We start from the raw sequence: 15215 nt of genomic DNA, 5'->3' as shown, positions 1-15215 counted from the left end.
ATCTATAAATAATTTCTGTTAAATCTATAATCCAAGTTGTTAATGTTTTAGAACTTAAAACCTGTTTAAAAAATTTTATGAAAATGCTACATGTTTTATCATATGGTAGAGAACAACCAGAAGATTTAAACTTCATAGATTTGAAATTTTACAATATGCTGTTCAAATTGTAAATTAAGACTATTAAAAACACCAGACTTTTCATTTTAGTTTATTATTTCATCTTTCTCCCTCAATCAATCTTATTTAGGGCCAACAAGGGGCTAATTGATTGAATTGAGTTTCTTCTTTTCATCATTTGCTGCCAGGTCTCTGGTGGAAATCCTAATGAGCTGCAAACCAGGCAAACAAATGGGCCAGGAGGCTGGAAGTGGGGAAGGGACAGTGGATATGGAGAGTCTATTGTTCATCCAATCAACTAAATATGTTTTAATTGTAGCAACAATGCCATAAGCAGGCCTGACACAGTCTATTAGTTTGCCTCACTTCATTCTTGTTTCAGTCACTCCACTTCCACCATCAATGAGTCTGAGATTTTTATTTCATTCATTGACAGGAGAGACTTCCCTTCACTCATCTGCACTTTCGGAAGATAAATTCTCTTGAATAACTCAAAAGAAGTTGAGTTTGGAGGGAAAATACTATTTTTATTGCAATTAATATCTTGTTTTTAACTTCTCTTATTCCAAGGCATCTAATCTCCATTGGCTTTTGTTAAACTAAACACCTCTGCTGATTTCTGCTTTTTCGTAGGTGATTCGCAAGGGGTGGCTCACCATCAGCAACATTGGCATCATGAAAGGGGGCTCGAAGGGATACTGGTTCGTCCTTACTGCGGAAAGCTTGTCCTGGTATAAAGATGATGAGGTAAGTCACAGAGAGTAACAAAGTTTTCTTGTTAAAGTGTTTCTCATTTTAAATTAATTGATATTATTGTACTATGCAATTTTGAGACAGCAGTGGTTCTCTTTCCGTGAGTTTAAGCTTGGAATGTTTGTTTTCAAAAGCATTATTGTTTTCTTATAGATTTAAACTTTTACAATATTCGACCAAATTTCTTTTTCTTTTTTGTTTATTTCTTTGCTGTAACCATATGTTTGCTTACCTGAAGAAATGGAGGTAGGTGTCAAAGTTGAAAACCTCCTTCTTTATAATCATGTCAATGTACTGGTACAGTGAAAACTTTCATTAAAGAAAGTGTTGAAAGACCCAAGGTAATAGAACATTTTAAGAGTGAAATTAATAATATTGATGCAGAGTTAATAAAGCGTTTTGGAATTGTTCCTGTGGCATCTGTCTCAAATGAAAGGCTTTTGAGAATGTCCACATCACTAGTCTTCAAGTGAGTCTCAGATCATTGTTTATACAAATTTTTTTCTTTGAGAATTTGATATCTATGTAAAAGCATGAATTATGGTAATTATAGTGTTCTGGTTCATGTTAGATGTTAATAATTTTGGTCCTGTGACTTACTGCTCATTTAAATTTGATAGCTATAAAAGTGCAAACAAAAACTCATATTAGTCTTACAGAGCCATTTAAGTGCTAGAAATTGATACCATTAAATGTGAGGGAGCACAGATAGAAATTAAACTATGTCTTGAAAGTTTTAATAGCCCTGGTCTGACCTGATAATTTTTTGGTACTTATAATGCGGCATGCAAACATTCGATAAGGATACTCATGATAGCAAAACAATGTACAGGTGAGATTCTCAATTACATGTGGCCATGAAGGGCATGTATTTCAAAGTTAAAGGTTTTTCCTACCTTGGCCTGACATCTTTTGAAAGCATTACAGGGTGCCTTTGTCATTCCTTGGAGGAAAAGTTTCATGTCTTATATAGTACATTTCATTTCTCAAGAGCTCTGTGTGTAAAAGTGTGTTGAAAAATATTGGATGATTGGTTGATTGCCCCTAAACTTTCTGCAGTAAGGGAAATGAAATCCTGTAGAAATGTCCAAACAAAATACTATTTAAGAGCTTGTATTTAAATTTTTATGTCATTGACCAAAGTCAAAAGTAGATTTGGTCATTGTGATAGTATGAGGGTTAGCAATGGTTTCTTTCCTGTGCTGGCTGCTTAACTATCTCTGTCATTCTGTGGGAAGCTCTAGTTTTAACATAGCTTGAGGAGCTCAGAGACACTCCCCTAGATGTAAAAATCACTAAATAGATGATCTTCTTTGTTGTTCAGTTGTAATAAGGTACCTTCTATTAGATATATTTTCACTCCAAGGATTTAGATGATAATTTATGTGCATTTAAATACATGTAAACCTTGGGACCTTTCTCAGTTATACAAGGCCACAGAAAATATTTTACTAAGGAATCATAATAATGATGGCTAGTGTTTTATATGTATTAATTAACTCATTTAACCATATTCAGCCTTAACTACTACTATTCCTATTGTTGATGAGAAAACTACAAATAAAACAAAACTTTTTTTTTAAAAAAAGTCTTTTTTACAGGACTATTTTCCTTATTGCAGAACATTTAGTCTTGGTGAGGATAACAAACTTACCAAAATCACACAGCTAGTTGGTGGCAAAGCAGAAATTTGAACCCAGGCTGTTGAGCTCCAGAGCCTATGCTTTCAACCACAAATAAAGGCAAGAATCTCAGAGATGCCTGGAGTTGTCCAAGCCAACCTCATCCCACAGAGGACTTATGAAGATGAATTCCAGGCATCTCATCGTTGACATGTTCCTGGGTGTTAGCAGCAGAGACACTGAAGACTCTGGAGTAGCTACTGCTGTTGGAGTGTGGCGTTAGTCTGGCTGTGTGAGTCCTGAAAATAAGTCCATTGGAAGGTATAGGATGCTCCCTGTAGGGAAGGAAGAAGCTTTGAAGTGAAGTGAGCTCATGGTTATTGGCTCATCTCCTCTCCTCCAGATTCAGGATAATTCTTTACAAAATCACTGCCCTTGTAGCTTCCTCATGAGTACTTGATTACAACAGATGGAAAATAAATATGCACACTTATAATATTAACCAAGTGCCATGAACAGTCCCACTCTGTGTGCTGTGTATAACCAGGGTATAGTGTGGAAGGTCGTTGGGGTCAGGGGAGAGTGGAAATGATCCTTGAAATGGAATTATTTAGATGAAAAAACTCTAGGAAAGTGCAGTTTTATCCATTTAGATCATTTTAAGAAAGAGGAAATGACAAAGTTACTGCTCTATGGAGCTAACAAGCAAGTAGAATAGTAATACAATATCAGATAGTAAATGCTCCTAAGAAAATAAAATGGGGCATTGAGTTAGAAAGTGATAGGGGAGGGGTTTTTAGGTTTGGGTGATTGGAAGGAAGTACCACTTGAGCAGAGACTGAGGTGATGCACTGTGCAGAAGATTTTGCTGAAGAATATTCCAGGTACAGGGAACAGTAAGTATAAAAACCCTGGAGATGGGATCCAGCAGGAAGTCTGTGACTGTAACATAGGAACAGTGGGGGAGAAAGGCAGGAGATAAAATCAGAGGTACCAGTGGATGGGGACCTTATCAGTCCCTACCCAATGATTTGGATTTTATTACAAGGATAATTGAAAATGACTGGAGTGTTCCAACAGGTTGTGACATGATTGGATTGATGGTTTAGAAGGATTACCCTGGCTGCTGGATTGTGCATAATAAGTGGGATGGGGTGGATGTGTGGAGGGAGTGGGGATGGCTAGCATGGAAGAAGGGAGACCAGGTTGGAAACTCTGACCATGGTCCAGGCAAGTAGCTGGTGGTGAGGGTGCAGAACACTTAAGTTCAAGGTAGCAAATTTATGGACTACACACAGCTATGATTGAGTCACTAGCTTCTGTTTCTTTTTCCTCAAGAAACAAGATAGGAAGTTCTCATCATTAAGATCATCACTGAGACTGAAAGCTGGCCTTCATGATTTAAGCAAGTATAATGACTAGGGGGAATGCTACTTGCAACCACAATTCAAACTCAGTGATGATCTTAATGAGGAGGATCGTCACCATAATGACTAACAGTTATTGAGTATTTATAGTTCACTGAGCACATTATTTACATTCTCCATTTTAGAGATGAAGAATTGAGGCTCAAAGAGAATGAGTAACTTAGCTATGTGCTAAATGTCAGTGCTATGTTCTTAATCATCTGAACATTTCCCAACAATTACTTTCTGAACACTTGTTATGTACCAGGCAGTGTCCTAATCACTAAGGATAAAATGATTAGCAAGGAATTTATGGTACCTATTCTTATGAAGACTCTTTCCCAATAAAGCAAACATACAAATGAATAGGAAAACCTATCAGATACTGATTACAGGCTAGGAAGAAAATAAAGCCAGTGATGAGTTGACATAGAGTGTCTGGGATAGAGGACACAGGTAGGGGGTACTTTACACTGGGTGGTCAGAGAAGGTTTGTGTTAACGTTCTGAGGCAGGATTGAGCCTGATGAATTTAAGGAGTGTAATTAAGTCCAGTGTGACTGGAACAAAAAGAGAAAGGTACTCTAAAGATGAGGATTTTGATGTTAAGAATTATGAGAAGTCTTTGAAGTTTTTAAGCTGGAGAGTCACATGATAAGATTTGAATTATTTACTGATTCCTTTGGTTGCCTTGTGGAGAATGGATTGGAAGAGGGCAAAACTGGACTGGGGAGTTACTAGAAAGCTATCGCTTTCTACATCTATTGTGGTCTGCATAGATAATGGTAGCTTGGGCTGGGGTGAGTTGTTGGAATTTGATAAAAATGAATGGATTTAAGAGACGTTTTTGGAAGGTGAAAATTGACATGAACAACTCATCACACATGCTAAGAGTTGCAGCAAACTGTAAGCCTCTTGAGACCAGGAGCCATTGTTTGTTCCCTGTTCTACCACTAGGGAACAGAGCACTGATAGGAGGCACTAACTAAATATTGATTGAATAAAGGTGTCACTGAGCAAATGAATGAATAAATGCAGCATAATAATTAATCACATCCTGGCATATCAAGTGTCAAAATTAAATTATTGAATTATAGAATAAAATTACCATTAAAGGTAGATTGTCTTAAATTGTCTTAAATTTTGTTAATTTTCATCATTGACGGTTAGTGGTTTTTTGTTTTGGTTTTGGTTTTTGTTGTTGTTGTTGTTTGTTTGTTTTTTATCCTCTGATTATATAAATGTGACTTCCTGGATTGAAAATCATTTAAACAGAAAATTAATTTCCCAATGTTGTTTTCATACATTGCCCATATATGTTGTACAGTTTTGGAGAAGGATTTAGTAAAAAGCAAGATGTGAGAATAAAACAGAAACTATCACATCAAAAGGTTTTTGAAATGGATTTTTAATCTAGATAATTTTACATTAATACTTTAAAATCAGACTTGAAAAAAATGATGGCTTTTCTTTAACTTATGTCTAAAATGTGAATTTTAGGAGACTGGGAGACTCTGAGTCAAGTAGAAAAGAGCTTATTTTTTCTTAAAACCAATGAGAAATTTGTTTTAAAAGTACATAAATGTGCAAATTTTAAGAGATAATTCAAATCTCTGAAGAAAGGGGACTCTTAATTTATGTATAATAAAAGCACTTTGTCAATATTTATTCTATTTCTATAGCACAGTGTGTAAAGATTTAAATCATAATGAGCTACTCCTAGGCAAGCAGAATGCAACATAGGCGTTTCCAGTGGAAATCTACTAACCTTATACTAGTGAGGAAAACCCAACATCTGCATTGAAATAAGGACATTCTTTGGACTCTTAAGAAATTACAGGCCTCATTTTTGTGGGTTGAAGTGTTTGGATAACTTGATAAGGAGATTATATAATTCCCTTATAGGGATATTTACTTAGCATTGTTTTTATTTTGTAACAATAACAAATGACAAATGTAATTTCAGAAATAGGAAACAAAATGACAGTTATATCCCTGGATGACCAAAGTTGTGAGATCAAGAAGTTATAGAAATATTCAGCTCTCTTTCTAGTTTCACTTATACTCTTAAGATTGTACATATTTCCTACCAGATCTGCACACTCCCTGTGGTGGAGAAGGTCAGCATCGACCCTGTGAACACTATTCACACTCCTTCGTTAAGTTGTTTAGTTAGCCAAAACTTAGGTATTTTCACAAAAGTCCCAGTAAATATTGAACTTTAATCTACTTATATTACTTAAAATTCTGCATGATCATAGTTGTGTATTTTTTTACATACATAAACTATCTGATGTTATTCTTTTTAATATAGAATTATTCATACAAATATTTCCATGTTCTAGCATTATCTAAAGATTTATAACTTTGAAAAAAGAGTACTTATTCAATAAACCATAATGGCAAATCCTATTCCAAATTTATTAAAAATGAATTTAGATTCAAACCCACTCCCCTATATGCATTATTTGTCCTACTCAAAAGTTTATCCTGGAAGAGCAATATTATCCTTTATATTACCCTTTCCCAGAAGAGAAAATTTTAAAATGTGCCTTATTTAATGACTTTAAAATACATACAAAACATTCTTTAAGCATTTTTTGAAAATTGAGTAAAAAATATTTAACAAAAAACGTGTTAACTTTATGTTTTAAGGAAAAATGTTGAAAATGTTATCCTGGAGAGTCTCACTTTAGGATGACTCTGCTGCCGTCCTAGCTTTCCCTTTGGAGTCTGAAGGACGGGTGTAGTCTCCTTAATGTTCTGGCTAGGTCATTGTCTCATTCTGGGAGCTGTCAAGCACTCTCCTGAGACTGCCTTACAGGGTCCAGTAGAATAATTCCATACGTGAACTCTCATACGCAGCATTTGCAACAGGTTGTACAAGGCATTTAAGATTGGGTAGAACGATGTCGATATTCTGTGAGTCATTTTTATATTGTCTTCCTGTTTATATTCTACATTTTGTGAGTATTGTTTAGGACTTTATTTGCTAGTAATGGAACTTTTATTTAACGTAAAAATCTGCATCACACAATGTATCTTGCAGAAGCAGAGATGAATTTTAGCAGATGACATATTGCCATAAGACAAGATTGTTTAAATGAGAGAAATTTAACTTTGATCATATTTTTGCTTTGTAGTTTTGCCCCATCATTCAGTTTTTTTAATTAAAAAAACTATAATGTCAAGTTTGGTTAAAATATCATTGTCAGAAAATTTGAAACTCACTGGGCTCTTAGCCTTAAGACAGACTTTCATTTTAAAAATAAAATAGCTGAATGAAAAATAGTTTGCTTTAGTTCAGAATACATACATAAAGTGTTTAGGAATTAAATATGAAGAAACGGTTTTGCGTACCCTTGTGTTACATTTTTTTAAGCTTGACCAGAATCTTTCTAAGAAAGATGAAAATTAATTTTAAATACTGAAGCTAAAACATGTTAATGAACTAAATAAAAGTTGACACATTTCTAATTGTATCCATCTTCCCACCTTTTACCCTTAAGTATTTAAGATATTCATAGACAAAAGCCATCCCTTATCATTTCACTCCAGTCCACAGTGCATAAACTGAAGTTTGGATATTTTCTCAAAAGATGTGGCAAAATATACATTTCAAGTGCATTAACCACTTTCCTTACGCTTCTGAAGATAAATGAATTGCCTGAACATCTCAAGATCTTGAAAGTTTATAGTGATGGAAGCATAGGTTGCAAGTGAATGTGTTGGCTTTGTAAATTCTACTCCTAAAACTGTAGCATCTGTAGCATAAGTGCCTTCTTAATGAAAGAGTGACGCAGTCATAAATTTATGTATACCATGACTCGTGGAAGTATCAAAGTTTCAACTTTCCATGTGTCAAAAGAGGAGAAGCTATTGTTTTAATATAGTTGAACATTATGTTGGAAATAGTAGTCTTTTCACTGTGTTTTACCCAGACCCAGACTGGCAGAGGTAACTCAAAGTAGTTGATCCTTTGGAGTACTCTTTTCCTCCCTTTTCGTCTGTCTTTCCACCCTATCCCCTTAAAAATAAATCATGACATAGAAAACCATATTTAGTTTATGGACGAGAATTCTTAGAATAATTTTTTCTTTGTCAAGCATCAGACTGAAGTTATATTGTTCTGTTATATTGAGTTTCTATATTGATGTAGGGTACTGCAAAGCTGTGTACAATAAATGTCAAGGACAGTGATTTACTGACAACAATTAGGAAAAGAGAACTATAGAATGCACAGGAACATTTTCAGAAATGGGTTTTATTATATTTCATAGGCACCACTCACTTTACTTTTGGTGGGTTTTAATACTTGAATCAAAATAAAATAATACATGAGTTAAGTATTAAACCAACAGATTAAAGCCCCAGGCCCCAAGCCCCTCATTTTGGTTGTAGCTCTTGGTGTAGATGCTATGGTGTGAGGGCTGCTTTCTTTCAATGGCTGGTTGTCATTCAGGCTGGGTTGTCATGTGACTGCCTGTCTGTGCCTGCTGTACAGGTGAGCGGATGTTCTGCACAGCAAGTGTAGACAGGCAGACACATGACAACTCTGTCCAGCCAGGCCCTTGGTTCCTTCAGGTTTCCTTTGCTCATAGACAGATACAATCAGCCTGTTTTCCAGATTTGGTGATTTTGGAGAGTAAGGGGAAAGGGAGAAAAATACACAATATAATTAAACATTAAAACATTATGGAACTAAAAACACGTTAGACTTTTGACTTTATTCAGAAAGTACATTTATACATTTGTTCCAAATGTGCTAACATGGATAATTTGCATAACAGAAAACTCACATTAAAATTTTAGGAAAAAAAGAGATTAAACACAAGGTTTTTTCTTAAATCCAATTCATATTAGTACTGGCCCACATGTAGTCAGAGTTCAGAGTAATTGAACCAGATGTTTTTCCTCTTTGCAAAAAACTGCATATTTTAATACTGAAGTTAAAGATAAAAACTATGTTTATACATGTTTCTTTTAGTAGATAAGTACAATAACCTTGCCCATGAAAAAGAAAATTATCATTGACATGGAAACAGCAGCCCTTTTCAAAATAATGAGCCTAATGTATTTGGCAACCCAAGCTGCTGACTTTGGTATCTGATGCTTTGATAATAGGATTTTACAAGGGAATATGTTTTTACCAATTATATGTTAAACAACAGGAACCGATTTAAATGTCTCATTTTCCTTTTAAATGCAAAGTTTCTAAGTGTGGATGTGAAATAAAATTAAAGGCAGTTGTGAGCTTAAGTTATCCACCTCTTAATTAACTACAGGGACATGCTGTGAATCAAAAGGGTATAAACTGGAAGGTTGTTACTCACAGTGATGCTCAGAATGTGTTTTGGATATAGTTAGTGCAACATAGTTACAAAATAGTACCTTAAGAAAAGGCAGAAAAGGCAAATTCATTTCATATCCAAAAAATTAAAACCAGATACTTTGAAAAATTTTCTATAATTTATATGAGCTAATAGTGTTAAATATGCAGATACAAAATTTAATTCTGGTGAGTCGAGAATAATTCTACTATTTTAATATCAATTATCAATTCACATTTGTAGAAGTATTAATCAAATTCCCCTCCCCTTTTAAAAACAAAAATATCCAAATAGTCAAAATTCCAGTAAGTAGGACTTCTTAAAAAACACAGCACCAAAAAACACAGTATTGTCCACAGATTGTATAATTAGACATTTTCTCAAAGAACTTTAAGAATAACAAATAGTTTGTGATTTATCTTTAATTGTAAAATTCTGAGAAAATAGCAAATAGAAACTTAATGGAAAGCAAAATAGTTTTTAGATACTGAGAAAATGACAATTTCCTACAAATCTGGACTTTTATGCAGTGATTAGATAAGGTAATGTTTTAACAAAAGCTGGTAAGTGCCATTTTGTGTGTACTTATGTAATTTCAAGAAAGTAAATTTCTGATTCTGTTTCTGGCCATCACTTCCGAGTAAAGGAACTTTTTTTTTCCTTGACAGAATAATAAACATGAGTAAACTTGTCTGTTATTTAAATAGCTACAAGGTTAGAGTATGCCAAAAACCAGTGCCTTAAAATACTATTGTGTTACTGTTGCTGCATTCAGTGCAACAGAAAGTAATTATAGAGTGATTCACTTACAAAGAGTATAGTGGTGGAAATTAAAAATTACTAAAATTCTTTATAACTTTTCCTCTCTCTCCCATAAATAATTTGATCCAGTTAACTCTGCTCAATTAAAGGAATGATGCATGCAACCTGAAAAAATAAAAAGAAATATTTGTGAGTTTGTATGTTATGCTTTAATATAAAACAGTTTTATTAAGGCAAGATATAAAAAAATTTTTGATCCAGAAAAACCACAACAGTTTTTCAGGGGGAAAAAAAAATCTCGCTGAAAATGATTGTTCTACTCATAAGGCTTTTGGACACTTTATGTTTCTGATAGATTTTTAAAACACACTTACAGTAAGTATGTGACATATGCACACTTCATAGTTATATTGAACCTGCCCCTAACCTTGTTAAAAAGATGAAAGACTGAAAACTATATTGACTTTTTTTTAATCTCCCAAATTATAGGTTGGATATTAGTTTATTATTACTTAAAATACTAGCTAAAATATAAAAGAGCTATTTGTATTATTATCATACTATGTAATTTTTAGCATGGTTATTATACCTTGTTTTCTTTTTGTCTTTTATTTCTTAAGGAAAAAAATGTAAGAAAAGAATTATCTTCTAAGTCTTCTGTAGTAAAATTAAACCAAAGCAACTCCAGGAAACTGGCTGTCATGCTAAGTCAAAAAATTCAAAATGAAGATTTAATTATTTTCCTAATTTACTTGGTTATCTCTATCTATTAAAACTGACAAAAATTATTCATAAGAGACCTTTGAAAATTGGTAAATATTTATATCTCCTTAATTTACAGAACATGAAAGTAAAAAGGGATTTGAATTAAGAAAGTTTCTATCTTAACTCAGGAATTTCCTGTCTTAGGTTAAAGCCTGACCTTCCAGTTATTTTAAGCCAGGATTTCTGAGTGATGGTCTCTTAGTTGTTATTTTGACGTTATTGTGATGGGTGGGCTTTTCTGCTTAGAGCAGGGTAAAGTGCATTGTTTATAAAGAGCGGATCCCTTATAGAGTAAGTGAAAGCTTGGCGTCTCTTTCGCGAGCATGGACACTTGTGGATGAGTGAATTTTTTTACATTACCAAGTTGTACTTTTTATATCTTATAACAGCTTAAGACTTCAACCAAAAAAGTGGGAAGAATTCTTTCATTGGGATTTTTATGTCTAAACTATTTCCCACAGAGTGAAATACTTGGGTGGTCTGTAGGCAAGAGGTGGGGGTAGATAGTATATTTTGGTCTTTTACAAACATAAACATATTATCTGGGCCGAAAGCCCGAATGCCAAGCAGGAAGGATATTAAGCCTATTGACTAACTACAGGAAAGTGATCAGCGTGAAACTTTGTCCTATAGTAAACAATCTTTCTTTGATTTTGAGATCTGTGGGCTAAAAGAAAAATGGGTTTGAAAATTGAAGTACACCGTTTTCAATTGATCCTTTTCCAATTAAGACATTATGGTGTTGAAGCTAAGGCTCTGAACTTCCTTTCTCTTAGATGGCGGAAAAGTCCTTTTAACCCAGTACCTAGTCCAATTTATCAATCGTTCACATGCTAAAATGAAAAATAATTATGAAATTTCTATGAAATGTAGTTTGGACAGACCCTGAAACAATTTCTCTTCATGACCATGTATAATGTTTAATTTTAATACTTACACTTACCATTACATCCAGGGGTAGTTTTAGTTGAAGATGCTCACTGTTGGTTAGTTTCCTCTGGAATAGATTCCATGATCCCTAAAATATTTGTATATCTCCTTATAAAGTAATATGAAAATAAAATTAAACATTTTTCTAATTTACCTGGATATAGATACGGCTATAATGTATATAAATGTGGGCATGTGTACCAGCGCATAAACTACAATCCTGCCTTCATTCAGCAGAGCTTTATAAAATGAGCTTTTACTTTTGATCTTTAATTTAGCCCATATAATTGAAAAATAAGTACTATTCCTTTTCATTTGTTAAAAGTTTGCCTCAAAAATAAGTCGCTAGAGCCACATCAAGCACGTGCAGGAACTCCTTGGTTATCCTTTTACAAAGTAATTCTTATATTTCTACTCTTGTACTTATGCCAGGGGCACCCTTATGTCCCTTCTATCTCCAGACCGAAAGTCATCCTGAGGGAGAAAATAGGTGAGGGACCCGTAGGGATTCATTTCTTTGAAACAAAAAGACCATTTAACATGAAGAAAGAAATTGAAATTAAATATACATTAAATGAAAGCAAATTATGAACTGTAATCATTTCTAGAGTTTAAAAAAAAAACCAGAAAATGTGAGAAAACTTAAACATTACCAAAGTACCTTGTTAGCTATTCTTCTTCAGTAATTGTATCAATTAGAAAAAATATATTTCTTGAAAAAATGAGCTCCTCTAAGTTACTTTTTTTAAAGTTTTCTTATGTAAAAGAAACTATATAGATTTTTAACGTCTCATTTGTTCTGCTAAAAATAGTTAATATGGAACTCTTCAAGTCACAATAGAAAATGAAAGGATGACTTTACTATATCATCTAAGTGAAAGTAGCTAAATTTCTCCTTGCTGTGTATATTTTAACTAATAATCATGAATATATAAGAATACTTATGTTTTCTTTATACACATTTTGGGGTGATCAGAAGGGTAATTTTTAAAATAAGTTGTTTTGACAAAAGAAAGCTTAGGGAACCTTTTATAATAAAATATTTTGCTAAAGAGAACTTGAGTCAATTTTTGAATTGTTGCAAAATGTATAACTTAGAAAAGAATTTGTTCAGGAACCACTGTAACTTTAAAGGACAAAAGAGATTACATTTATTTTTCACAAACCCTGTAGAAGAGATGTTTTCATTATATAGAATTGTTTGGGAATTGAACTAAATGGGGGTTAAGAAAATTAGTGATGAGGCAATAACATTTTTCCAGAACTTTCTTTAAGGGACCCACCTCTAAAGTTCAGCACAGATCACATTGCAATCCAGACTTGCTCTATTATTTTCTCTATTAGGATTTCATTCAGCTTGAGGGTTTTCTTCCCTCCCACCTTCCTCCCCCTCTCCCACCCTCCTTCACCTCCAGGACAGCTGGAAATTGACCAAAGAAAACTTCTGCCTTCGTTTACAAATTCCTTTTTTATCAGTGGGTTTCTAGACAAAGTGCCTTATCATTTTAAATGCTCGGAGAAGTGGAAGCATTGTAAGCTATAGGCAAGAGGGCTCAGCTGAGCAGCAAGTATCAATTACTCTTTGATTAAAAAAAAAAAAAGTGAAAGATATTTACAGGGGTATCTGAAGATAAGAGATTTTTATTTCCTGATTTATTCAATTGCTGACTCAATAAGTTGTGGGTTGGCGCTCTTCTCTGGGCAAATCCCATCTGCATTGTCTGGTAGGCAAGACTTGGCAGGTTCTTCTTTTATTGTTAGGTACTATTATTCCTGGTGTTTATATTATAGAAGGAAATCTTCAGAAAAGCACTATCCATATAGCATTTAAAAACCAGCAAGTATTCTTTACTTTGGGAAAAATGACTTCAGTCCTGGGATGTTAAAAGTTACACATACAGCCTTCATCCATATACGTTTTTAAATCTCTGAATTATTATTAAACAATTCAGAAGTAGCCTCATTAAACTATTCTTAAGTGTCTGGAGTGAGTTTTTTCATATTTCATTTTGAAGTGGGAAAACCTTTACACTTAAGAAAACACTCGAATTATCAATCTTCAGAAAAAAACCAAAAAAACAGTGAATCGCTATATACCACACACTTTCGCTCTTTTAAAATTAAACACGTCTCTACCCATCACACATGTACCTCTGTTTCCCTTGCATGTTAACACAAATCATGGACTCCCCACCTAGGTTCCCTTGGTCACAGACCAGGTGAGCAGTCAAGAAGGCCTTACCCGCTGGTCTTCCTTTCGGCAGTCTTTTCTCAGCAGTGTCCCCGAGGGCTTCTTGGTCCCTAGTGTGCAAAACCTGTGAAGAAAAACACTGGATATGAGATTCAAAAAAGGAGCAAACAAATGTCTTCTCCTTGGAAACAGCCCATTTTGTCCCCAGCAGTCCATGGCGTTGCTCTCCCTTGCCCAGTCTAACCAATGTGCAGACTACTGTACAACGGCATTGTCCTGAACAGGTAGTCTGAACACTGGGGCGACGGAGCAGGATCTCCAGAAGCTTCCTTCCATGTACTTAAAATCCTCTCCCGGTCCTCAGGAAAAGCCTCCCTTCCTGCACCAGGGGTTGCATTCAGCTTTCCCCCCTGAATTCTGCTGCGCTGACTGAGACACACTCAAGGGCTGTGATTTCCAGTCTTGACGTGGCACATTTGCTGCAGACTGGGGAACTGGCAATGAATTTAGGACCAGGAAAAGGGGGAGGGCTGGGCTGGAGAGTCCATATATGGGATGATGTCACCCTGGGGAGGTTTGGGTATGCGCTGTGCCGCTGGAGAGACCGCTAGAATCGCCTGCTCTCAGACATGGGTCTGTGCATAAAATGGTACCAGATGTTTTAGTGTAACGTTAAGCAGTCATTTCATCTTCAGGCCAGATTTTTTTCCTCAACTGGGCAGGAAGTGGGCCCCAGTATGGAAAAGCTGTAAAAAAAAAAAAAAAAAGAGTCAAGATGTACAGTTCGGCTGTGGCCAACTGAAAGTGAGTTAGTGTAGATGTACAAATTTACTGTCTGACCCAGGCTAGAGAAGTAATTTGAAGATAGAGGGTAGATAAAATAGTAAACAGAAAGTTGAACACTGGAAGGCAGAGCTCATTTGGAAACCTTTTTGAGCTTTCCTGTGGCACTTTGTTTTCTGGTATTTCACTCGTCAAAAAGGGCAGATAAGTTTCTCTCTCTCTCTCTCTCTCTCTTTCTCATTTTCTCTCTCTCTCTCTCTCCCCCCGTCTCTCTTCCTCTCTCTCGCTCCCCTCTTCTCTCTCTCCCCCTCCCTCCCTCCCCCCTCTCTCTCTCTCTCTCTCTCTCTCTCTCTCTCTCTCTCTCTCTCTCCCTCCTCTCTTTCACTCCTTCTCTCTCTCCCTCCTTCTCCTGTCTGTTGGATCTGTCAGCAGCTTGCAGGCTGCTCTAGACTTGAACAGTAATTATAGCAACTTCCTGAAAGTGAAGCCCCCATGAAAAGTCTGGAGAAATGTTCTTTGTCATAGCCTCTACATGAGTAATTAGTTCCACATGT

At 35.1% G+C, this 15215-nt stretch overlaps 1 protein-coding gene and 1 long non-coding RNA gene across 9 annotated transcripts in view; one reads left to right on the top strand and one right to left on the bottom strand.

The window, feature by feature from the left end:
- Positions 1-15215, top strand: part of DNM3 (dynamin 3) — a 556545-nt gene that overhangs the window by 277656 nt on the left and 263674 nt on the right. For 5 of the 7 annotated variants that reach the window (XM_025399962.1, XM_025399954.1, XM_025399946.1 and 2 more), the window contains one exon: positions 754-867. In XM_025399962.1, coding sequence (XP_025255747.1) covers positions 754-867 — 114 coding nt within the window. Of the gene's footprint in view, positions 1-753; positions 868-2494; positions 2998-15215 lie in introns of those variants that run through there. The other 2 variants (XM_025399990.1, XM_025399983.1) reach the window with 1 other exon arrangement.
- LOC112633381 lies at positions 8145-14222 on the bottom strand. Of its 2 annotated transcripts, none has more exons than XR_003121517.1 (3): positions 13930-14222; positions 11695-11775; positions 8145-10157 (listed from the first exon to the last, which is right to left on the bottom strand). It is a non-coding gene; the product is annotated as an uncharacterized LOC112633381 (long non-coding RNA). The 2 variants fall into 2 exon arrangements; XR_003121518.1 differs by having other exon boundaries at positions 11701-11775.

This window comes from Theropithecus gelada, chromosome 1, assembly GCF_003255815.1.
Source record: "Theropithecus gelada isolate Dixy chromosome 1, Tgel_1.0, whole genome shotgun sequence".
In the NCBI taxonomy this organism is placed as follows: Eukaryota; Metazoa; Chordata; class Mammalia; order Primates; family Cercopithecidae; genus Theropithecus; species Theropithecus gelada.
Note: the sequence above shows the minus strand (reverse complement) of the source record. Positions and strands in the feature narration are given on the sequence as shown.